Below are 25,760 nucleotides of genomic sequence, written 5' to 3' on the forward strand. Positions count from 1 at the left end.
AAGCTAAATATGAGTCAACAGTGTGACGCGGTTGCAAAAAAAAAAAAAAAAAAAAAAAAGCAAATATCATTCAGGGGCATTATCAAGAGTATTGTAAGCAAGACATGAGAAGTAATTCTTATGCTGTACTCTGCCCTGATTAGGCCTCAGTTGGAGTATTATGTTTAGTTCTGGGCACCAGAAAAGAATGATTTGGAGAAATTGGAGAGGGTCCAGATAAGTGCAACAAAAATAATTAAAATTCTAGAGAAAATGACCTATGAGGGAAGACTGAAAGAATTGGGTTTGTTTAGTCTGGAAAAGAGAAGACCGAGAGGGGACATAACAGTTTTCAAGTTGTTACAAGAAAAAGGAAGAAAAATTATTTTCCTTAACATGTGAGGATAGGACAAGAAGCAATGGGCTTAAATTGCAGCAAGAGAGGTTTGGGTTGAACATTAGGAAAAAAATTCCTGTCGGGATGGTTAAGCACTGGAATAAATTGCCTAGAAAGTTTGTGGAATATCTGTCATAGGAGATTTTTAACAGTAGGTTAGACAAACATCTGTCAGAGATGGTGTAGATGGTGCTTGGTCCTGCCATGAGTACAGGGGACTAGACTTGATCACCTCTTAAGGTGCCTTCCAGTTCTAGCAATATGTGGACAGTTTGAGATGAGGCAGTGGGAATCATAGGGAGTAACTGGCCACTAAAACAGCCCTTTCAATAGCCAATTGAGACATGTTGAAATGTCACCCTACCAGATAGGACATGAAGTCATACAACAGCATCATCTCACAATGTGTCCAGGCAGAAGCCTAGAACAACTGGGATAGAGCAATGAGGTCCATAACTGCCAAGGGAGGGCAAACAATGCTGTACCATTGTCAGTAATCCTGGCTTCCTGACCCCATCACCTGCCGCCACTAGTTGAGATTAATGAGACAAAAAATTAGCAATGGACAAAAGCAAAAATCCAGCATTTTGTCTTGGACCTCTGTTAAGTCCTCTGTGTCTAAGAGATTTGTCTTAGTGTGAGTTGACTAGCATCATTATCAGACAAATATTGGTCAGGGAAACTGCTAGAAACCTGTAAATGTTGCCATGTTTAAATGTGATAATTGCTAGAAAGGTTTCAATCATCAGGTGCAAAAATAGTCTTACTCAATCCACTTAATGTGGTGCAGTGAAACAGGAGGCAGTTGTGCCAAGGTATGTTAAAAGAGAGCAATAAGCACTGCAGGAATACAGTGGCAAAGCCAAAAGCCCTCTCTAAAGAGCTTTCATGAAGACCCTCTCTCTTCCAGTTGTAAGTCTAACTGGAGGGAGATATTGAAAATTGCAAAAGCACAGGAAAGGAGAAAGTGATTTTTGAGGAGTCCCTTGCAAAATAGTCCTCACAGAGGAAATATCAACTTGCCTCTATAGAAGTAACAAGACTTGTTAGGGTGTGGTTAGTTTATCAAGTATACCAACAGGGAGAGTGTTCAGATTTTAAAAAAAAGGAAAATAATAGAGGACTCTCTCACTAGGCTTGACAGAAATGTCCGTGAGTTCTGACTTCTGCTCAGAGCAGTAGATCCATTGCAGGAGAAATCAAAACTGCAGCTAGGAAAACTAATTTTTAGTGACACCTTAGGTTGAAGTGAGCTTAACAGGACAAATATGGCTTCCTACCTGTCTCCCTACCTTTGAAAAAGTTTTGTTTGAATCAGACTGCTGAAAGCTATCTATCCTTTTCACGGGAGATAAATGTTTGGCTCCCAAGGTTTTCATGTTAGTTGGGATAGCTATTCTGAGAGAGGGATCTGTGGGGCTTGTTGTAGCAGGGGAGTAAAGGAAGGGAAAATATAGTAATATACTTTGTGGTTATAATTTCATAAAAGAAATGTGACTTTGTTTCATTAAGTCCTGTGACCAGGTCAGAGACCTAGTGCCCTGGAAAATGTGACTGGAGAAACTGAAGAATCTGCATGTCATTCAGGGATGCATTCTGGGAATTAAGGACAAGGCGAATTCAGAGCAAAGAATACAACAAACTTAAGGATTCATATACCAGTATGTTTGGAGTGGGACCTGGGCCGCGCTGTGAAGACTGATGCTTGGATGCTACAGTGATAGGTACCCTAACAAATAGATATACCCAGATTCAATTTCTGGGCTCTTACCTCTATCTCATATATGTATAGAATGGTTTTGGAGATTGAATGCTAATTTGCAAAGGGAAAAGCAAATTAGAGTAACAGAGATTTTAAATGTCTTAATTTTGTGCGTTAACCTGGAAGACCAAGGAATTGCTGCTGAGAATTGGGTTTTAACCCCTCAATGTAGTTTCAGAAAGTGTAAATCAGTTGCAGAATTTGGTCCTCTGTGAGAATTTGAATGTCAACTGAGCCCTAATTTTCAAAAGTGGGCATTACATTTGGGTTACACTAATAGCCATAATGAGAAGGTTATCCCTAGATAAAATGGTTGAGATCCTTTGGTCATGGTGCCTGGTAGGGATTATATACATACTGGTTTATTTCTGAACCATCTGTGTAAGACCTCCTTCTGCCACCTTGTGGCCATATTCTAAAACTGACATTCCCTGCATGTGGAAAAGAAATAGTACTGTATTGTTATGAAGCCACAGTGAAGGGTTGTAACTAGCTTTCTATTAGAAGGGAAATCGGTTGTGTATTATTTTCTGCCTAAAGAAGAATTTCATTTTCATTGAAAGCTGGGGGCAATTGAACAAGACACTCCCAAAATATGCCAGTTTGATAAATCAGTAGTAAATCACATCTGATTCGACTTTGGCCAGTGTGAGTCCTTAAGCTACATCTACTTATACCTAGCTGTGTCCTGTAGCCACAAGATCATATTTTCCCTGCAAGGTCCCCCGACTTTATAACATTTGCAGTGGTCTTTGCATTCTTTACTCTGAATGTCTCTGCTCCTTGACAGTCTCTGTTGACATCAAAATGGCATGTTGGGTGTGTCTATAAAGACATATGTATAGTTTCTTTAAATGGGTAACATAAAGCTAGGCAGGAGGGTGCTGGGGGAGGTTCTAGGCAGTGGCTTTGCAATTACATGGAAAGAATGAGTACAGTAGCTTGAAAAGTAATGCTAGTGTGCTTATTTTAATAAGGTTCTTATTTAGTATTGAAGGAAGTGACTAATTATGTGATTCTACACAATTGTCACAGGACTGTGTCCTCCAGTCTCACTTTCATAGTCAGGTGGCTCAGCATTTGGCAAAGGGACCGTGGTTTGCCCACCCATGGCTTCATATAGTTGGTTGAATGATACAGGCAGTGACATTATCATTTTAGTTTTAAAGGCAACCTCCACTGCTTCACATCTAAGATGTTAACCTTCAGCTTCCTTGGCAGCCAGCCAGATAAAACGCTAAAGGCAGCCAACCCCGGCTCAGTGTACACTCGCCCATTTAGATGCTGCCTGGGATATCCATTTCAGTGATGAAAATAAATGCAGTTCAGGTTAAGTCACTACTAATGCCTCAGAGTTATTTTCCACTGAACAGAACATCAAGTCAATGCAGGTGGCGTGTTTCTTGAAGCCAGACAAATGCCAACACATTTATTGCAAAGCAGGAAATGATGCTAAGATTTTCTCCTCCCATCAGAGAACAGTTCTGTTCAGGATGCCCAGCATGCAGCCTGGTGGTGGTGAAGATAAAAAAGTGACTTCAAATGGTCTTTGCACTACCAGTATTTTAGAACAGTCTATACTTACCCAGACCTTTCTGTAACTTAGGCTGCTCAGTGTAAACAGCAAAGTAAGGCAGCCACATAACAGTGTTTACCACACTGGGTCACCTTCAGTCCATGCATTATGCTTTTCCGGAACAATGGGTAAACATCTTGCCCATAAAAAAACAAGTGGGGGAATAAAGAAGAAAGAGCCTGAAGCATGGGCCTGGTGTTTAACCAAAGTAACCAAAGTTATATTATAAGTAATAAACAGGCCATGTCAAAAGCAAGTGTTTGCCTTCAAGTCAGTGTCTCTCAGCACTAGAACTGCTAGCACTGATAAAAGCACATATAACATGTAAATATGTTCCATTAAAACAGTACAAAAACACCCACCTAAGTACATAATAAAATAGTTTAAAACAACAAAAGTACAAGCATAACAATGGGTAGTAAATGCTTTAGAAAAAGTATAAGGGGAGAAACCAAATGTGTCATTAATGTGTAAGGTGATATGTATGGTGCATATCATACATTTTTCATTTCTGTCTATAAATATTGGGGTACCTCAACTTAATTCTTTGGCCAACATAGGGGGCAATAGTAAAATCCATACTATCAATTGAACCCTGTTCAATGTCCCAAGTACAAATACGTAGGGGCTCGGAGGCCATCTGTCTACCAAACTATTAATGTACTACTGTATTCGACAATAAACTGACTTGGGCGCCTTCGTATCTTATCTACATCTGTGGTCTTTGAGAGCTCTCAGAAAGTCTATTATGCTAGCTACCTGTGCAAAGCTGGCATGATATACTGAGGAAGCACAAAAACACGCCAAACATTTTACGATCACTGATGGAGCAGGAGACCTGTCAGGACACCACACCAGTAAATCCTAAATTTACTGTATGGCTGTCCTGAACTATTATAGGATGTAGGTTACATTTAAATAAGTGGATGTGTATCTAATTTTTTTCTAGGGATCGGACACTTCACTCACAGATGCTAGTATAAATAAGGAGAAACTCTATATAAGCAAATAAATTATATGGATGGTGAAAAGCCCTGAGTAAATATGTGTAAAAGAGCCTAAGGGCCTGACTAGAGAAATTTGCATTGATGTAACTACATTGTAACATCAGTACAAACATCTAATATAAAAGGGAATTTCAGCTGGGAAAGGACTGGTTGATTGTAACTGGTTGATTGGTGTAATGTCCTTTACACTTTCATATAGCACATTTACAATACGAAGTTAAATCAACTTACTTTAAGTTGGAATCCAGCTGTTACAGTAATTAAGTCAATTGGGCAGGTCCACGCCACGTTCACTGTGTCAGTGGAGTACATCCTCAGCAGTGCTTGCATCGATGCAGAGAGAAGTGTATCCTTGGTAGCTATCTCACAGTGCACCTAGCAGCAGGGGGCTTGGAGAGGGGTTTGCAATGCTTCATGGAACCAAAACATTGTTGGGGTGAAGGGGTGCAGATGGGGGTCTGTGGTGCAGACTTTGGGATAGAGTCTGGGTGCTGGCTCTGGCCTGGGACAGGGGGTCCTGGATGCAGGCTCTGGCAGGGAGTTTGAGGGCTGGAGGGGGAGAGTGGGCAGGACAAGGGTGTGGGGGAAGAGGGTGCAGGCTCTGGAGGGTGTGGGATGCACAAGGGAGTTTGGGGAAGGCTGGAAAGGAGGTGCAACACATCTGGGGTCATCCCCCTCTGGTAATGGTTCCTGGGGATCTCTGGGTGTGCTGCCCCTATGCACACTTCCTGCCACCCCTCATGTTAACTCAGGGATGTAGGGGCAAGGTGGAGCAGCTATTTGCTAAATTTGAACAGCCAGACATGAGGTTTATTAGAAGAGCTCAATATGGAGCTATTCAGATGAGAGACACTTTAAACAAACATTTTAATCATGAGCCAGAGTAGGATATGTTTCTCTTTTGCAGCCTAGTTTGAAACATGTAGTGAGTGCTATGTGTAGGAATAAAACATTAACAATGCACTATTAATATTGCCTGAGATGTTTATGGTTCTGAGACAAAATAAAATAACAGGAAATTGGTGGGTGTCAGCCCTGCGCAGCACCAGTCAGCATATGTTGTGAACTAATAAAGATGACTTAAGTTCCAAAAAACAGAATTGTATTCTGTAACATGAACCAGGGAAATAAACATGTAGACTTTATAAAACATAAATTAAGGAACCAGAAAATATGAAGGGGAAAGAAGAGTTATTTCTACTTCAAGTACTAACTACATCTTTCACAGGTCAGCATCTGTGCAGTTGTGATTGTCTTTAAAGTTCTCTGGGACGTGCAGCGGCCACTCACGCCATGTGGAATGTTGAGGGCAGGTGTAGGGAAGTCTGAACACTGAGTTGTCTGTGGGCTGCAGAGGGAGGTCTATCAGAATCCTCCACATCTCTTTTTGCTGTCTGAGAAGCCCCATTATTTCCTGGTACATCTATTTTTCCTTTGCCTGCTTGGACTCCTGGGCTTTCTTCTCTCCACTCTGGCATTCTGAATGCTGTTTGCAAAGGTCATCCTCCAGACCTTGGTCTTGTTCCTTGTTGCAACCCCGCCTTGCAGCATCTCCTGGAACATATTATCCTGAGTTCTCTTCTTCCCCTCATTACCTGAGTCAGGTGTTCCATGAATGTGAAAGGGGGAGACCCTCAAGCTCAAAATGGCAACAGCTGCAGATCCAACACAGACAAGTAACAGTCAGTTATGACAGAAATAGAAATGTAGGATACTGACCCCACTCCCCTTCATCCCAGAAAGCTGTATGCACTTCATTGTCACTTCCCCTTGGAATGATATAGTAAAACTTTACAGTTGCCAGGCCTCCAGTTTTCAACTGGAATGCCCTGTCGAAAAGGGACCCTGATGGCTCTATTAAGCACTCCTGATTGGGCCACAAGAAGTCCAGGTGGTGGCACAACAAGGCTAAGGCAGGTTCTTATGGGAGCTGTGGAGTTGGCGCCTACAGACGGACAGCACTGCACACAGAGCCACCTGGCCATGCCTCCACGTAGGAGCCACTCAGAGGGACATGCCCTTGCTTCCAGGAGCTGAGGTAAGCATCTTCCAGAGCCCACACCCCAAATCCCTTCCATAGCCATGAGCCTCCTGTACGCTAACTCCTTCCCAAAATCTGTACCTCACACCTCTTCTGCACCCCAAGCTCCTCAGCCCCAGCATAGAATACCCTACTCAGCCTCAAACCCCTCATCCCAACCTAAGATCAACAACTGGAGCCCTCACCCTGCACCCCAACCCTCTGCCCCAGCCAGGAGCCCCTCCCACACTGAACCCCTCATTTCTGGGCCCACCCTGTAGCTACATACCTAGCCCAGATCCCTCACCCTCACCCACTACCACCCCCCAACACTCTGCCTGAGCCCAGCTCTCATTCATGCACCCCAAACCTCTTATCCCTGACCCCACCCTAGAGCCCTCCCCCCTCCCACATCCAAACTCTCTGTCCCAGCCCTGTGCAAATAAAGCAGGTGATCAAGGGTGGGGGAGAGTGAACAACGGAGGAAGGAAGGAATGAGTGAGCAGTGGGGCCCTCAGTGAAGGAGTGGGGCAGAGGCTGGACCTCAGGAAAGGGTTGTGGTACAAGCATTTGATTTTCTGGGATTAGAAAGTTGGCAAATCTACACTGCACTAGTTACAGCACCCGCCATGATAAGTATAGTCCTTAGGGGTGGGAGATGGGGGTGAGGAAATGAGCGGGGGACATTTCCCAGACATGAGTGTATGTGTATAGAGCAGGCCTGGGCAAAATACGGCCCATGGGCTGTATACAGCCCACCAAGCCACCAGATCCAGCCTGTGAATGCAGCAGGGAGCTCCAGGCAGGCTCTCCACTTGTTTTAACTCACCCAAATGCCCCTCAGAAAAGCAGCCGTCATGCTAGTTCTCTTTCAAAACTCTGAGCCTGGAGGGGAGGGGGGAAGGCTTCAAGTGTTGCTTCTGCCCCAAGCACAATCTCTAATCACAACAGGAGATTCCTGTTTGAATAATAGACCGTACACGAAGCACCACACACCCCTCTTTTCCAGCTCTTAGTTATTCAGAGCACATGGCCCTGGAGCGTGTGCAGGGGAGGGGCAGGCAGGGAAGCTGCTCGAGAAATATGCTGGGCTGCTGGCCAGGAGTCACCCAAGTAAGTCTCCTGGCCAGAGCCTGCCTCGAGCATCCCAGCCTCTTCCTCTGCCCTCCACTTGTACCCCCTACTCCACATAACCCAAACACTCTGCCCCTCTTCTGTACCCATACCCCCTCTCAGATCCCATGCACCCCAATACCCTGCCCCAGGTCACAATCCCCTCCTGCACTAGATCGCAACCCAAACTCCTCCAACCTAGGCAGTGTTCCCTCTAAGATTTTCCAACCATAAGCAGAGTGAGTTTTGGCTTTTTGAAGTCATGTGCACTGATTTGGATGTGTGCCACCATGGCACCAAATTTATTAACACACACATGTTCCCGGCCGCTGGAGCAACCCCCCCTTCCATGCAGCATGTTCCATTCCCAGCCACTGGAGCAGACACCCCCCACTCCACTATGAGGCAGGGCCTGTTCCTGGTGCCAGCCACGAGAACAAACGTTTCCCCTCCCCACCTACGTGGAAGCCCTGGCCACCAGAGCAAGCTGCTCCCACCTCCCCCCGCCCTAGTGCTCCCTCATTATGGTGTCTCAGCTGGCCCTGCCCTCCAGAGCAGCTGCCTGTGCAGCTCTCCAGAACAGGTTGGCGGGGGAAGAATTTTTTTGTGTGCAGCCGCCCAGGCATGCACCTTAGTGGGAACTATGACCCTAGGTCACAACTCCTTCCTGTCCCAGGTCACATCCCAATCTCCTGCACCCCAGACCAATGCCCCAGGTCACAACTACCTCCTTCACCCAAACTCCCTCCCAGACCCCACTCTCCCTTCTGCACCCCAATCCCTTTCCCCAAACTCCCCTCTGCACCCAACTTCCATCCCAGATCCCGCATCTCTGTTGATATAGAAGAATGCAGTCCTTGACCACTTACCAAATTCTTGGAGTGGCCCCCTATCAAAAATTCTTGCCCATCCCACTGTACAGAGCAATGGAAAATTAATACTAACAGGCTGCGTCTAGACTGGTAAGTTTTTCTGCAAAAGCGGCCTTGCCAGCTATCTACACTGGCTGCTTGAATTTGCACAAGAACACTGACGATCTAATGTAAGATTGTCAGTGTTCTTGCGCAAATACTATGATGCTCCCGCTCAGGGATAAGCCCTCTTGCGCAAATGCTTTTGCACAAGAGGGCCAGTGTAGACAGATAAAAACTGTTTTGCACAAAAAGGCCCTATGGCGAAAGTGGCGATTGGGGCTTTCTTGCGCAAAACCATGTCTAGATTGGCACGGACGCTTTTCCGCAAAAAGTGCTTTTGCGCAAAAGTGTCTGTGCCAATCTAAATGCTCTTTTCCGCAAATGCTTTTAACGGAAAAACTTTTCCGTTAAAAGCATTTGCGGAAAATCATGCCAGTCTAGACATAGCCACAGTGTTTTCCTTGGGTGGTGTCAACTTTGGCTGATATCTCACTCCTGAAGGTAACAGGGACAGAGAGAGCACAGCTGCTGCTGGTGTCTCATTGCTACCCAGGCCCAGATACTGCTAGTCTGTGTGCTATGATACCTACTAAATCACTGAATGGCATGGGAGAGTGTTGTGCCATGGTGGGAGAAGTAAGGCAGCCCTCCCTGGGAGTCTTTGGCAGAGGATTGCAGAGTACCTCCATGAAAGCTTTACTGAGATCTTTATGGAAGATTCACAGGATATCCCATTGCACATAAACACCGCACTGCTAACTCTACTTTTCTGGTTTGTTTCACTACTACTTCTAGCAGAAATGGAAAAAAGAGTAAATCAACAGCAAACTACATACTTATAAGAAGTTCTTTCCCCTGCATTAGGCTCACTTGCATTTGAGTATCAGGAGTAGCTGGATTGCAATGGAGTCAAAAACACATCCTGACTTGCCACACAGATGGATTGCATGTAGTCAGTCCCCCATGCTTCTCCTCGCTGTTCATAGCAGGGGCTGTGTCTGGGACTCCTCTAAAGTATCCATGAGACTTGGAGGATGGCATGCAGCTTTTTATAAAAGAATCAGGTAGGTAGCTCTGCATCAGATTAATTATTGGCCTCCCTTGCCTTCTAGGGTCATGAAATATGGGATGACTTGGGGCGTGGGTGTGGGTGTAGAATCAAATTAGTGAGGGCCAAACAGGGCTAAAAGGATGGATAGGAACGTGGGGCCAGGAGAGGTCACTGGATAGGGGCTGGGAGAGTTGATAACTGGACTCAAGGAAATTGGAGGGGGATTAAAAAAGACCTGAGGGTGCTGGATCACAAGTGGAGGAGAATGAGGGGGCTTTGGAGATCTAGGGAAGCCCTGTCCTTCTGGGTGGGGAGCTCAGATCAGGCATGTTAGGAGCCACGTGTCAAGAACACACAGCTGAAATGGGGATGAAGAGTTGAGAGCAGACATGCTTAATGCATATCATAGAGACTCAAGCTTTCGGGAATGGGGATGGTACACTCATTGAGATGAAGGGAAAAATTCACACATCTTAGAGCTGTTGTTTCAAGATGTATTCATCCCTATGGGCTGTTCTGATTCAGCAGACACTGGCTACATCTAGACAGCACTGTTAAATCAGAAAAAGATACACAATTTGAGATTTCTTTCACTGGTCCTGTTAGCAACTACATGCTCTAAATATTCAATATTATCATTGTCCCCATTCCAGGATACCATTTACCATACCATTTACCTTCCCCCACCCCCCCATCCCCCTTCTGTTCTGAAATTAGATTTGTCCTTTTCATAGGTGTTCATTTTTTTGATTGTATCCTTTGGTATATATGGTTGTGACAATTTTCTTCCACTATTTGATCTGAGGAAGTGGGTCTGGCCCACGAAAGCTCATCATCTAATAAACCATCTTGTTAGTCTTTAAAGTGCTACATAGTCCTGTATTTTGTTTCAGCTACACCAGACTAACACTGCTACATTTCTATCATTATTATTATTTGTGTAACTGTAGAACTGAACAGGACTAGTCATGGTCCAGGACCCACTCCACTGTATATGATGGGGGTGGGGGGAAGCAGATTTATTGGGTTCCTCAATAAAGTGGGGAGAATAACTCCATGCTCCTGGACGGGGAAGGGCCTCAGGCAAAAGGGGCAGAGCTGGAGGCATCAGCACCGTCCAGAGCACACTGTGCTCGCCTCTCCACCCCCTGCCAGTGCTGAGAGCTGCCTGGAGCATGCTGTTTAGCGCTCCAGCAATCATTTAAAGGACCTGGGGCTCCAGCCACTATTGCTTCTGTGGTAGTGGCTGACAGCAGTGGTCCCCTTTGAATTGCCAGGCTCAGAACAGCTGCCCCCTTTACCCTCATCTGTCAGCGGGCCTGACTGTACAAACAAAGAGCAAAAACATAGACTCTGGCTCAAGGATCTTATAGACTAAATCAGTGATGGGCAACCTGGGCTAGTAGGTGGGCTGCATGAGAGACCCTCCATCTCAGTAGGCTGAAAGATTGTTGTAACCAAAATGGATTCTCGGGATAGGGTAGTTTTGCTAACAGTGCTTGCAGGGTGGAAGGTTTTGCAGGGCCCTGGGCAACACAATTTTACGCCCCCCCCCCGCTTTGACACAGCGCATGCGCCATAGCGCATGTGTGGGGCCTCTGGAAGCACGGGGCCCGGGACAGCCACCCCGCTCGCCCTGCCCTATATCTGTCGCTGAGTGCTTGCTCACCTATAATTTGTGGGGTGTGCAGATTGCTGATTGCAGTGGTTTGAATGTAGAGGGAATACATGGCTCTCACAGTCAACGTTGTGTGCAATCAGAACGTACTTCTTGCGCCCTTACTATACGTGCAAAACGCTTTAGTAATACCTGTAGGAAAAAAATTTATGCAGACAGAAGCCAGCAGAATCAGGCAACACTATGCATAAGTCATTCATAGAACTCTGATGGGCTGCATGCGGCTTGCAGACTGCCCACCACTAGCCTAAATGTAAGATGAAAGACATAAAAATTCATATCCCTTTCTTGTTATCCTCTGTAAAGTAACCATGAAAAGCTTTGTTAATGTCTTTTAAAATCTTGCTTAGCTCTTAGCATCGATATTTTTGGGGAATTAATTAAGCCTTACAGAAAAATGTAAGTCCCTTTACTAGATTTTTTTTTTTAAATTTACCACCACTCACTCTCATCCACTGTTCCTATGCTCTATGGAGACAGATGCCGGAGACAAGCCGGGTTCGAGCACAGATCAGGGGCTGCAGGTTAGAATACACACTGATGCAAAAGGCGATGCTACCAATGCATCTCGGCCAGGGAGCGCCCTGCAGCCTCCGCCTCCCCACGACTACAAGGCTGAATCGCCGCCCGTGTCCCGGGGAGAAGCTCTCGGATGCCCCGCAAGCCCCATCTCGGAGCACACACGCAGCGGACATGAGCCCCTGGCTGCAGCACCAGGCACAGGCACTAAGCGTCCAGGACCTTCCCTTCCGCCTCGCTAGGTCTGAGCGGGAGCGCGCAGGTGACCTCTTCGCTACTTCCGCCTCAGTAGGTGTCATGGCGGCAGGGCGAGCCTCCCACGTGACTTCAGGCGGGCGGAGCTCGGTCCCACAAGCTCTCGCGCAGCCTCGCTTCCCCCCGCCCGCGTCCCCCTCTCGCCCTGGCCGCTCGCGCAGCTGCTCGGCTCTTGCTATATAAAGGGGCGAAGCGGGCAGAGCGGGCGGCTGGCGGCGGCGGCTGCAGCCCGAGGGCCGGCGAAGGAGGCCGGGCCAGGCCGCGGGGCTCCCCGTGCGCCGGGGCGGGACGCGCGGGGTCGGGGGGACGCGCCGGGCAGGTTTATTGTTTTAGGGGCGACTCCGCCGCGGTGGGGTGTCCCGGGGGGCTCGGGACATGGCGAGCTCGTCTAACACAAACCCCGTGGTAAGGACCGGGACGGGGAGGGAGCGGGGGGGCTCGGGCGACAGGCGGGCCTCAGAGCCCCCCGCCATCCCTGGCCGGCCCCGCCGCGGGAACGGCCGGCCTGAGCGGGGCAGCGCCCCCCAACCAGGAACCAACTTCTGCCGCCGCTGCCGGGGAGCGGCGCCGGGACCCGCCAGAGCCGGCGGGGTGGGACGGGAGCGGCGGCGGCGGCGGGCAGCAGCCTGTCTCCCAGCCAGGAGCGCCGAGGGGGGAGCCGAGTGTCTCCGTCGCCTGCACCGCCACAAGGCTGGGGGGCGGCTGGGGAGGGGGCGAGCGGCTTCCCCTGGGGGGAGAGGCTACCGGGGAAGCCAGGCGCTGCCTCCTGTGCCGGGGGAGGGGGCGGGCGGGTGGCGTATGTGGAGGCGAACTCAGCCTGGCGCTGCTGGAGCCATTTTATGTAGCTTTATAAGAAGGAGGCAATGGTTGAAAAGCACTTGTCCCAGCCCTGCAGACTCGGCTGACGGAGGAGAAACCCCCCTCCAGTCTCTTCCCCGTGGCAAGGAAGTAATTAAAAAAAACCCGAACAACTCACCCCTTCCTCCCCCTTGTGCTTTCTGCACTCTCGGCGGTGGCTTGTTTTACTTGTATTCACATAGATGTGCAATAAGCAGTCACATAAATCTTTGTAGCCGCCAAGCCCCACCGATCGCTTCTTTCCCTTCCCTCTGACAAGAATAAACCCATCCACAAGCCTACCCCCGAAAAGCTGCCGACAAACCCCAGTCCGGGCGGTTACGGTGCAGGCTTGGCCCCCTTGTTTGTGTTTCGCTGTGAGATCCATCATGGCTTCCCCTGCCTTTCTGTCTCCCTGCTCCTTGTGTTCCTCCTCCCTGTGACTGCCCTGTTTATATAGAGCCATTGCCGCTCTCTAATATAGACTCTGCCAGGATGGGAAGGTGCTTTCCAGCCCCACGTCACCGCCTCTCCATTTAAACACCACATCAGCCTTTAAATAGGGAGAGAGCTGCTGGGAGGTGCATGCACCAGAGGCAGAGACTGAGAGAGACACAGACACGCTCTTTTTGTCACTCAGTTCCTGCTTTTTCTGCTTAGCTATTAGTCCCTTCCGTATTAGTCTGCAGTTCGTAATCCCAATTGTTGAAGCTGTGGAATTTTAAAGTAGCAGTTGCTTATCACTCTGTTTATTTAGGTTGATGATTGATCTTTTCTAAATTAGGCAGTATTCTTTCCTTTTTGTGTGTTGTTTAGTGGAGGAGCACCAATCCTCACCCTATTTAGAAAGTAATCTGGAGTCCTTAGCTATTAAACAATGCAACAAATAGTGCCTAGTATATAAATGTCTGCCCTCTTACATGTCTTTTCTGCTGTGGTAAAGCTGTAGTTGAAATAAAATTATTCTTATCTAGTATTTTATAGAGAGAACTGAGGCTAGCTATTTAATGATACTTAGCAAAAGTTTACTTAAGGGTGAAGTTTTACATGTTTAAATGTTGGCAACATATTGTAGTCTAATGTAGTTTAAAATATCTGTTCCAGATAATAAAGTTGAAGGTTGTGCAGACATGTTATTACTCTCCAGGAAGAGCTAGAATTTGTTAAAAGTTTTCATAATTTTTGTGGACATAACATAATATCAATTGTGCAAATATTTTATTGCATCAGATTTTAAATACCAGGTAGCCCTCTATAGCATAAGAGCCACGCTTATGTATGTGAAAAAGGATGTCTGTTGCCTTTGTATTTTCTTTTGGTTTCAGTCAGTGAAATTAGTCAGCTATTCTGTACATGGCAATTTATTATATGTCCAGTAAGTGGCATGTAGTGAGAATAAATGTCAGCAGACATTCAAAGAGCATAGACTGTAATCACATTGATAGTTTCAGGGTTTATTATTTTGTAACAAAGACCTACTTAGGCTATGTAGTACTAGCAGATGTACCTGGCATTGCTTGGTCTTTAGTAATTTTTTAAATTAAAAAAAAGTACATGCTTTACTTAAATGACAGGGCTCAGGGCAGGAGGTTGAGTGTGTGGGGTGCTTGGTTCAGGAGTTAGGGCAGGGAGCTGTGAGATGTGTGGCGGGCTTAGGGCAGAGGCTCAGGGTAGGGATGTAAAATCCTCTTTAATTGGCTAACCAGCTAAACATATTGTTTAATCGATTAAAAGGGGGAGGATGGGTGTGCTCCCCCTTCCCACTGCTGGGGGAGAGAGAGGGGACACCCCTCCCTCCTTCCCTCTGCTGCAGCCTGGCCGGTCCCTGCCTGCAGGGTACCCTGCGGGGCTGCGGACAAAGGGTGCTCTGACTGGGACAATGGAGCAGCTCTTCCTTGTGACCGGGTCAGGGCACCTCAGAGACAGGGACTGCTCTGAGCATCCCAGTCACAGCAGCCCCTGCCTGTCCATAGCAGGCCCCCTGTGAGGCTGGAGCAGCCCCTACCTGCAGCAGATGGAGAGCTGCTTCAGCCTCATCTGTTCATCTTAACCCACAAGGAGTATTGGTTAAACCTTCGTATCCCTAGATCAGGATATGGGGTGGGGTGCCTCAGGATAGTGGATGGGGTGCAGGAGTCAGGGCAGGGGACTGGTTGGGGAGCTTAGGTTGCCGGGTTCTGGAGTGAGGGCAGAATGTGGGGGCTCAGGGCAAAGGGTTGGGTGTAGGGGAGTCAGGGCAGGTGTTCAAGTGTGGGGGGGCTGGAGGCAGGGGATGGGGGGACTCGGAGTAGGTGAGGGGGAAGGAGTGAAGATGGGACTCGAGGTAGGGGTGCCTCGCCTCTGAGGCTTTGCTCTGGCGCTGGACCGCTTTGCTCCCGGTGCCCCTGGTTTGCTGGAGACGGTCCCCAGCAGACCAGGGGCACCGCGAGCAAACCCGCAAAGCCTCAGAAGCGCAGGACCCCCCGCTGCTGCTGGAATATGAATTCACCAACTTCCTTTTATATACAGGCAGTCCCCGACTTACACGGATCCGACTTATGTCGGATCCGCACTTACGAACGGGGCTTTCTCGCCCCGGAGCTCACAGGCAGCGGTCAGCCACCTCGAGCTCCGGGGCGAGAAAAGCTGCTCCTGGTGCCCCTGGTCTGCTAGAGACCGTCTCCAGCAGACCAGGGTCATCGCGAGCAAACGCGCAGCAGCGGGGGGTCCCGCGCTTCTGAGGCTTTGCTCTGGCAATGCCTCAGAAGCGCGGGAACCGCCGCTGCTGCGAGTTTGCTCGCAGTGCCCCATGTCTGCTGGGGACTGTCTCCAGCAAACCAGGGGCACCGGGAGCAAAGCGGTCTGGCACCAGAGCAAAGCCTCCGAGGCGAGGCACCCCCCGCTGCCGCTTTGCTCCCTGTGTCCCTGGTCTGCTGGGGGGGGGGGCGCAGCTAGTGTGCCCCCCCCCCCCGAGCAGACCAGGCTTTTGTTGTGGACCCTGGGGCAGAGCAGCTGGGGCGCTGCCGGTTGGTCCCGCAGCGCCGCTCTGGGCACTACTGAACCAACCCGGCAGCACCCCAGCTGCTCTGCCCCAGGCGTCCTGATTCAGCCGCTGCTGGTCAGTTTCAGCAGCGGCTGAATCAGGACTCCTGGGGCAGAGCAGCTGGGGTGCTGCTGGGTTGGTCCAGTAGCGCCGAGGAGCGGTGCTACTGGAGCAACCCAGCAGCACCCCAGCTGCTCTGCCCCAGACGTCCCCAAGTCAGCCGTTGCTGAAACTGACCAGCGCTGACTACAGGAAGCCCGAGGCAGAGTTGCTCTGCCCCGGGCTTCCTGGAATCAGCTGCTGATCAGTTTCAGCAGCAGCTGACTTGGGGTTCTTAAGTTGAATCTGTATGTAAGTCAGAACTGGCGGTCAGTTTCAGCAGCGGCTGAATCTGGACGCCAGTTCCGACTTACATACAGATTCAACTTAAGAACAAACCTACAGTCCCTATCTTGTACGTAACCCGGGGACTGCATGTGGAGGAAATTGTGAAAGCAGGTATATGCAACATGCAGCCAAATGCATAGAATATACAAACTTCTAATCTTCTTGTTAAAGTAAAAAAGTAATTAAGAAATTTGAACTTAAAATGGTGTGCAGCATTTAAAATAGTCTGTTCTTTGGATTCTAAAATGTAGCATGCACATCTGTAGCTTTCTTTTCAATCAATTTCTGTCATAGAGTGGGAGGTGTAGGGGAAAATTCTTTGCAATCAGTTCCATTCCCAGCAGATGAAACATTTGTTTGTAAATCTTCATATAAAGTCGTAGTTATACCATCAGTTCTCATACCCGAACAAGTAAATAAGAAAATACTGGTGGTGGTTTTTCATAATCTACAAGTAGCGATGTGGACAGGCTTGCTAAACAATTGTTTATAATTATTGTGTTTTGCATCTGCATTCACTTACAAATGACTGAAATTCATTACAGTGCGGTCATTAGAAGTACCAAATACTTTCATTGGTACAAAATGGGTGAAAGTATGGTAATTTTAATTGCAAACTTGTAAGTTTCTGTGGCAAGCCATGTTCCTTTATCATCTGCATTTCTCTTAAACTTGTCATGTAGTGGGACTTAGATATTTATATCAAAATCGTTAGTTACCCATTAGTTATGCCTGTAAAAGTAACAAATAATGCTATGGCAGCTGGCTTTTCCTTTATATACATACATGCTAGTCGATTTGCATAACTTAGGTTCTCTCTTGAGAATGTATGAATCTTTATAGTAAGCATTATGCCAACCATATATAGTTAAAAAAAGGATGTGCATGAGAAAATTTCTTTACAAACTATGATCACATTTGGGACCTGAACTAGAAAGAGTAACTGAAAGGAAACAGATATCTGTTCAAGTGTTCTACAAGTTGAACCTCTCTAGTCCAGCACTCTCTGGTCTGGCAACATCCGTAGTCCAGCATATTTTTAGTTAACCAGATGTCCACTTACCATGGGTGTGGCCAAGTTTCCAGAAGTCCCATAAAGTTGTTTACAGCCACCAGTCTTGTGCAGTGTTCTGCGCTGATATTTAGCTCTAATTTACCCTTAAATGTCTTGGAGCTAAGTAAGCAGTGAAAGTGTTGGGAATGCTGTCTGACAGTATTGACCTCCTGCAGTTTGGGAAATTCTCTGGTTCGGCACCAGTCAGGTCCCATGGGTGCCGGACTACAGAGGTTCAGTCTATATTTCTATTCTTTTTGACAGAGCTTGAAAGTTCATTAGAAAAGGTTTCAGATGCATAAAATTCTGTCTATGATATGTTCCTGAGTGAGCAAGAGGTATTTGGAGGAATTTTACATTTAGTTCTAATCTGGGCATTTAAATCATGTACATACACAAACTGCAATTTAGAACTCTATAGACATTACAGTTGTTAAAAATAACTTATTTTCATACACACTCCTGATTTGAAATTAAGTTCATATTCTATGCTTCTCTGTACAGGTCAGAAGTTGAGGCTGTGCTTGCTATCCTGCTCTTTAGGTTTAAAGTATTGAGGGGAACTCTTTGTAGTGTTTTTGAGCACCCCAGTATAGATAACTCTTGAAACAGTCACAGTTGCTGCAGTGTTTTTGAGCACCCCAGTATAGATAACTCTTGAAACAGTCACAGTTGCTGCAGAAGGAATTGCAGTATTCTGATTACAAGAAAGCCCTAACTGGCTCCTGTCCTCCCACTTCTGATACAGAGGCAGCAAGAGGAGGGGGGAGTGTTTTTAGTTGATAGGATTAACTGATAAACCCAGGCTTATCGGTTAATTGTGTAGTTGACTACAGTTGACATCCCTAATTAAAACATACCCAAATAAGGCTTGGGGTTCTGAAGTTGCTGACTATATCTGAGCATTAATGTTTTAGCACATAACATTACAGAGATTATATTTATAAAATTTCTTCAGACTTGTTAGGGGACTAAACTCATGGAGAGGCAGAAACTGCTGGTTAAATTTTAAAGTTTTCCATAAAAACAACCACGAGTTCTGTGGCACCTTAAAGACTGATACATTTACTTGGACATAAACTTTTGTGAGCTGGAATCAACTTTATGCCCAAATATATTTGTTAGTCTTAAAGGTGTCACAGGACTTATCATTGTTAGGGCTTTTTTGTAATCATCACAGCTCATCTAAAGCACTCCATAATGTCAGCTATTCATTTTGTCCACTCTGAACAAGATATTTAAGCCTCTGTTCTTCAGCCAGTTATATGCATGTTTTAACTTCAAATGAGTCAGTAATCTTATTGACTTCAGTGAAATTATTCATGTACTTACGGTGCATAGGTGATTTCAGGAACATGCCAGTGTCATCTTCCTAAAAGTTTTCCCCTGCACATCTTAAGACACCAAATCAAACATAATATATCTTTTACAAATGTTCTTTGTATTTGGTCTTTGTTATGAACTAAAAGTATTGATGTCTGTTTTTCAAAACACTTTGCCCCTTTGATTTTAAAGAACAGTAAATGATATAGAGGTTATTTTATACATGCTGTGTTGTGTGCTAGCCTTCACTTTGCACCTGGAGGCTTTTTCCTTGTGTCATTTGTACTAGAGATGCGAAAGGCTGACTGGTTAAACTGGGAGCTGCGTCCAGACTGGCATGATTTTGCGCAAAATCTTGCCGCCTGTCTGCACTGGCCGTGAGTATTTGCGCAAAAACACTGACTTTGTAATGTACAAAATCAGTGGTTCTTACGCAGATACTCTGACGCTCCCACTCAGGGATCAGCCCTCTAGTGCAAGTATTCTTGTGCAAGATGGCCAGTGTAGACAGCCACATTAATTTCTTGCACAAGAAAGCCCGATGGCTAAAATGGCCATTGGAGGTTTCTTGCGCAAGAGAGCGTCTACACTAGCACGGATGCTTTTGTGCAAAAACAAATTTTTTGCGCAAAATCATGCCAGTCTAGACGCAGCCTAAGCATCACGTTAAATGGGTGATGCTTGCCAGTTCTGGGTAACCAGTGGGGATTGGAGCAACTGCTCCAGCCCTGCAGGGGGCATTCTGCGGACACAGGCTGCTCTCATCCATGATGGTCCAGATGCCTCGCAAGCAGGGGCTGCTCTTGCATCTGGAGCAGCTTCTGCCCACTGGGGGCCTGGGTCTGCTGCAGGTAGGGGCTGCTCCCACAGAAGCTGTCAGCAGCCGCAGCCCTAGCCCCAGCGCAGGAGTCGGGAGCCAGCCTGTATGGGAGTCCCGTGGTTGGAGCAGTCTCCTGCCCTCATCCTGCTTAATTAGTTAATGGGTTAAATGTTAACCTAACTAGTTACTTAATTAACCAGGGTTTTACATACCTAGTTTGAACATTGATCACTTAAAAGAAATCCTAGCTGACCAATATTAATCACACCCATTTAGTAGTGTTGGATACCTCAACAGGGATCATCCCAGTAGATACTATAGCCTGTCCACAGTATTGTTCAGAGCAGAAATTGCAAATAAGTGTCAAAACCCGATCTATATCTTTAAAAAATTAGGAGACGATAGCGCTCATACGGTGCCAGGGTGGAGCATGATATTCTGTGAACGAAAAAGCAAGAGGCCAGTGCAGCTAGCTGTTGAGTGGACTTCCTCCCATTGACCTGTCAATGTGCCTCAGCCTTGAATTGGCAGTAACAGGTGTGAGGGCAAGAAGGTAGTTCATCTTTGCTCTGTCCATCTTTGGCCTTTCTAGTGAGACAGGGTTGTTACAGTTTTGCAACATTCACTAGAAAAGTTGAGATCAACTGCTCATTTAATACTGGCAGTCACTAAACTACTTTTAATTGTAGACATACAGGTGATAGAATGTGTATCTCCTTTGCAGACCTTTTCACCATCAAAGTGGATTCCCTTAAGATTTGTTATGCTGAAAGCCCCCATTAGGATTGGCTAGCACACATACCCTAGCTCATGCAGAATCCCACTGAAGTAAAAAGGATCCATACTAGTAGATCTTGATAAAATGTCTGGGCCATAATTTGTAAAGTAAATATAACTGTCTGTCAGAAGATTAAATATTGGTGATTATGTGATTTTAAAAAATGATACCACTGTAGTTATAGAAATCTCATTTAGGGCTGTGACTCCATTTAGATAAAGAAAAGTGGTAAATGTCAAAGTCTTATGTAAAATTTCTCTAAACATTTTTTGAACTCCTTGAGGGACAGCATAATTGCAAAACTTCAAAAATCTGAAACCCATTATTTTTGAAATGTGAAAATACTGCTTTTGGTTTGATATTTTTACATGTCAATATTGTATTATTTGGTTTGGTTTTGTTTTGTTGCTGGTATTGTATCCTTGCTACTCAGTAGCTTATCTTGCCTTTTAAAAGGACTTGTTCAGAGGAATTTTTAACAAATCTGCCTAGTAGCTTTAATACTAGAATGTTAAGACTCTTCAGAAACAAGCAACTCTTACTAATAACTTTTTAAAGCCTAAACTGTACAGGTCCGTAATTGAAGATGTCATCAATGATGTCCGAGAAGTTTTTCTGGATGAAGGAGTAGATGAGCAAGTGCTTGTGGAACTCAAAACAGTAAGTTGTAATAGGACTATAGTATTTGTAGCCCCATAATGTACTAAGTTGCTACAATATAGTGCTTATTGCTTCATGTAGTGTAAAAAAAAGAATTTTAATTTTCTAAGCAATGTACTCATCTCTTTGACGTGTGAGCTAAGATGCAGCTATGTACAGTATAATCTTTCCAAGCACATCTTACATATACTGTGAATTTGCTCTTTTCTCCACCTTCCCACATTATGCACTTTGCAGTATACATTGCACAACAATATATATATGAAGTTAACAACAGGAATCCTGTTGCAATGTGGGCTTTATGGGGATTTTAAGTATCTGAGTTCTTTAAAAAGGTAAGGTCATTTGTTTATTAAATTACCTGTAGCCAAGAGGTAACATTTTCCAAGATGGATCAGTTCTGGGTTAGGTGAATTGATTTAAATCTGAATGATTGAAATTGCTGATTTTTAGTCAGGATTTAAAACAGCAAGTGGGAATGAGTAATATATTTTAATTGAGTTTCACATTTAATCTTTTTGGTTATTAAAAAAAAATGGATTCTTAATGGTTTATAATCTTTAATACATGTTGATTTGCACCTAAATATGGCTTTTTTGCTAAAATTGGGTCGTCTTTGTGCTAAGCAGGAGAAAACACAGTATCTATGCTCATTTATTTACATGGTTCTATAGCTCATCTTACATTTATTCAGATTCTTAAGTTTAATATTTTATTATGTCAGAAAAAGTGAATGATGTATTTGTAAAATACTAAATGAATAATTTTTACTTGTGATTTATGTCAAGCTGTATTTTATTACAAATTCAAATTAAATTAAAAATGTATAAAGCCAGCATTTTATCATGTTGGTTAAATAAAGCTGCTTTAAATGTGTTTGAGTACATAAGAAATAAGGGCCAAATTAAATGGTAGTATTTGTAATAATTCCAGTCCCACAACATTAACTTTACACCTAGTGATATCACATTTTCTTTCTCAAACACAGCTGTGGGAGAATAAGCTGATGCAGTCCAAAGCTGTAGATGGATTTCATTCAGAAGAGCAGCAGCTTTTGTTGCAGGTTCAGCAGCAGCAACAGCAGCAGCAGCAGCAGCATCACCACCACCACCATCATCATCATCCACAACCACAGCAGACTGTGCAGCAGCAATCCCAGACACAAGTCCTTATTCCTGCATCCCAGCAAGGTCAGACTGATTCTCTCTAATGAGCCTACATGAGACTCCTTTTTTTCCCAGCAGTTTGTGTGGGGGAAAAATAGATTCAGGAGAAAATGGAGACTTTTGAATTTAAGGTGTCTTAGTTGGTAGATCAAACTTTGGGTCTACTTATTTCTCTTATGTATTATTTGTGTAGTCCCATATAACTTATTTTTCCAAAACAAATGTCTTTTTTTCTCTATAATTGTCATTCCACTAGTCATTAGCATCTCTACAATAACAAGTGAATGTAATCAGAGGGGTAGCTGTGTTAGTGTGTTTCAGCAAAACCAGCAAGGAGTCCGGTGGCACTTTAAAGACTAGCACATTTGTTAGGTTTTTAAAGCATAAGGGTTTGTGGTAGCTCACTAAAGCTTATATCCTAGTGCCCTAATAAATGTGTTAGTCTTTAAAGTGCCATTGAACTCCTTGTTGTTTTTAAACTGGTTGTTTTTAAACCACTGTATGCGAGCAATTAAAAGAAAATTAGTAAGGAAAGAGTTTCATTAAGTAGGGCTAAATAAAATTTTAAAAATCATACAAAACTTCAATCTCTTAAATGACTGGGTCGAAGAAACATAATATTTTATGACACACAATCTTCTGTTGGACATGTTTTTCATATGGAACTAGTTCCACGCAACAACAACAAAAGCTGACTAGCTTGTGGCTTCAGCTGCTCACACAGTATGTAAGTTTATGGATTCAAGATGCACTGTCAAATTTACCTATATAATTAATCTTTTCAAATACAGTTATCACATTGTAGACTTTGAAGCACGGTGAGCAATAATTTTTAATGGGGGTCTACTCCAAGATCTTGATAAGTGGTCAAGGGCTGCACTTCTGTGTAGGGGGCGCAGGGTCTGGGTTGACAGGTTGGGTGTAGAAGTGAGCTTGGGATAGAGGACTAGGGTGTTGGAGGGAGTGTGAGGTCTGAGAGGGAATTTGTGTATAGGAGGGGGTTATGATCTGGGGCTGGCGTTATGGGTACAGGAGGGGTTATGGGTGCAGGAGAGGATTCTGGCCTGGGGGAGAGGTACAGGAGGAGATGCAGGGTCTGGAAGAGAGTTGTGACCTGTGAAAAGGGAGAAAGGGGTTCAGAGGATTTGGGTGATGATGTGGGGAAGGGGTATGTGTGCAGGAAAGGATTCTGGCCTGGTGGAGAAGGGTGTAGGAGGGGGTGCAGATGCTGGGAGGCAATTGTGACCTGGAGGAGGTGGGAAGGGGGATACAGAGGGTTTGGGTGGTGGACTGGGGTAGGGAGTTGCAGGGGAAAGTGGAGTTGGGGTGCCTCTGGCTGGGAGGCAGTTACCTAGGTGGCTCCCAGCCAACAGCCCTGCAGGAACCTGAGACAGGCTCCCTGCCTGTGTGCTGGGTGGGCTGTTCTACGAGGCTTTGCTCCAGCCCAGGGAGTAGGGAGTGAGAAGGCTTCATTTGCTGCCCCGCCTTAAGAAAAAATTCTCAGCTCCTGTTGGCCAGAAACTGGCCAATGGGAACTGAGGGGTTTTGCTAAGAGTAGGGACAGCATGCGAAGCTTTCTCCTCTCTGCCCAGACTGCATAGCAATTAGCAGCTACAGCCTCTTTAAACTGCAAGCTGCTATGTAGTAAGGGTGTTGGCATCTGTGGGCCAGATCCAGCGGCTTGGCGGTCCATATCCAGCCCGTTAGCTGCCTCTTGCCTACCCCTGCTTCAAAGATTCCAAGTAAACATTTTCTAAACACTCTTGATTAAGCATTAAATAAGGGGAGCAAACATTTTCTGAATTTGAGTCCCTGTTGCATCAACAAAAACCTAACCAAATACTTATGCCTTCATGAGTTGATGAGGATTATCGACAATGTCTTATCACATGGTCATGACACAGATTAGCAGGGCTCTACAATCTATGTAATCTACTTGCCCATGGTGAGTAGATTACATCCCGGAAGAGCCGGGTTTGGGCGATCTGCGCATGCGCAGAACGATCTGCGCATGTGCAGAACGCCGGACAGTGTGGCTGGTGAGCAGGGCTCGCCATGGCTTGGCGAGCCCTGCAGATTAAAATTATTTATTTGTATTTTGTCAATTCTCAGGAACTCTAGTCATGCACCAGGATTCGACTATGATAAATGCTATGCAAATGCAGAACAAAAAATGACCCATGTCTCCAAAGAACTTACAACATAAAATATGAAATCCATGCACCTTTTTATATCTGCATCCCTGTATCTTGAGTTCATTAGAAGATGATTCTGCTTTGCATAGCATAGTCCTGGGGACAAAACAAAGCTGGATGATAACTTACATATCATGATGAATTTGTTGCTTGTAACCATCTCTTTAGTTTTGCTGTTTCCGGTTCTTTCTGTTGCCCAAAACTCTGTTTTCAGATTCTACGTCATCACAGACTTATGCCAATTTTATTCTGCTCAGAGAATGTTGGGATAGTGTGCCTATTCTCATGTTCCTTGAAATTTTCATGACCATATAATTTTATTTAAATATCTAAAGCAAGATTTGGTTTAAGAAGCAGTGTAGAGCCGAGAAGATAAAGGAAGATGCTTCGATAAAACCACTGTGGATCCAGTTAGGACTGCCATGACACCCTCCAGGGATTCTAGTGTGGGTCCTCACTACAGTAGAAACATACATATATGTGGGCTGCTGCCATTTCAGTGTATAGAGCAAGTGATACACCACATACTTTGAATTGTTACTCCTTTACCCCCTTTCTATTCAATGATAAGATAAATAGTAACTTACTTTGTCTAGATCAGGGGTCTCCAACCTTTATAAGCACAAGATTACTTTTTTAATTTGTCAGTCCAGGCTCTCTTTCTCTCAAACCCAAATACCTCGGCCCTGCCCATCTCACTCTGTGAAGATGTGATACAGGGGAGGGGGACAGAGTGACATCAGTGCCCCCTGCCCCTCTCTCTCCTCTGCACAACAAGCAGGAAGGAGGCTCCCCGGGGCCAGCTCTGAGGCTCTGGACAGGAGCAGTAGGGTAGTGAGGGGAGGTGCGGCTGAAGTGCAGGCATTTGATAGCCTCCCAGCCAAACCAGTCAGGATCACCTGTTATAGGCTCCAAGATCTATTGGTAGATCCCGATCTACTGGTTGGTGACGATTGGTCTAGATCATACTGAATTGATGCTTTGTTTCTTTTGTTTGTAGCACCTCAGCAGCAGGTTATTGTGCCAGATTCAAAGCTGATACAGCACATGAATGCATCAGGCATGGTAAGACTCGATTAGAATTTGTGCAATGCTGTAATTTATGTAAATAGTGAAGATAAAAATCTGATCTGAGTCTTTCAGATTCATGATGGTTAGGTCCATCAATGGCTATTAGACAGGATGGGTAAGAATGGTGTCCCTAGCCTCTGTTTATCTGGAAATGGATGGCAGGAGAGGGGAACATG

At 45.6% G+C, this 25,760-nt stretch overlaps 2 protein-coding genes and 1 long non-coding RNA gene across 5 annotated transcripts in view; 2 read left to right on the top strand and 1 right to left on the bottom strand.

Annotated features, from left to right (window-relative positions):
• The window catches only part of LOC106731555 (stonin-2), a 133,086-nt gene extending 126,866 nt beyond the window's left edge, over positions 1–6,220 (top strand). Inside the window, exon 9 of the transcript XR_012903348.1 lies at positions 1,889–6,220. The gene's annotated coding sequence lies outside the window, so the exon portion shown is untranslated. The remainder of the gene's footprint in view (positions 1–1,888) is intronic.
• LOC102456446 (uncharacterized) lies at positions 5,175–13,726 on the bottom strand. 2 transcript variants are annotated; one of them, XR_012903351.1, is made up of 3 exons: positions 13,248–13,726; positions 11,489–11,629; positions 5,175–10,370 (listed from the first exon to the last, which is right to left on the bottom strand). It is a non-coding gene; the product is annotated as an uncharacterized LOC102456446 (long non-coding RNA). The 2 variants fall into 2 exon arrangements; XR_012903350.1 differs by having other exon boundaries at positions 13,412–13,709.
• GTF2A1 (general transcription factor IIA subunit 1) overlaps positions 12,537–25,760 on the top strand; it is a 42,600-nt gene continuing 29,376 nt past the window's right edge. For both annotated transcript variants that reach the window (XM_075926764.1, XM_075926763.1), the window contains exons 1-4: positions 12,537–12,676; positions 21,051–21,152; positions 22,141–22,342; positions 25,514–25,578. In XM_075926764.1, coding sequence (XP_075782879.1) covers positions 12,647–12,676; positions 21,051–21,152; positions 22,141–22,342; positions 25,514–25,578 — 399 coding nt within the window. In that variant the 5' untranslated portion in view covers positions 12,537–12,646. The remainder of the gene's footprint in view (positions 12,677–21,050; positions 21,153–22,140; positions 22,343–25,513; positions 25,579–25,760) is intronic.

This window comes from Pelodiscus sinensis, chromosome 4, assembly GCF_049634645.1.
Source record: "Pelodiscus sinensis isolate JC-2024 chromosome 4, ASM4963464v1, whole genome shotgun sequence".
Lineage (NCBI taxonomy): Eukaryota > Metazoa > Chordata > Testudines > Trionychidae > Pelodiscus > Pelodiscus sinensis.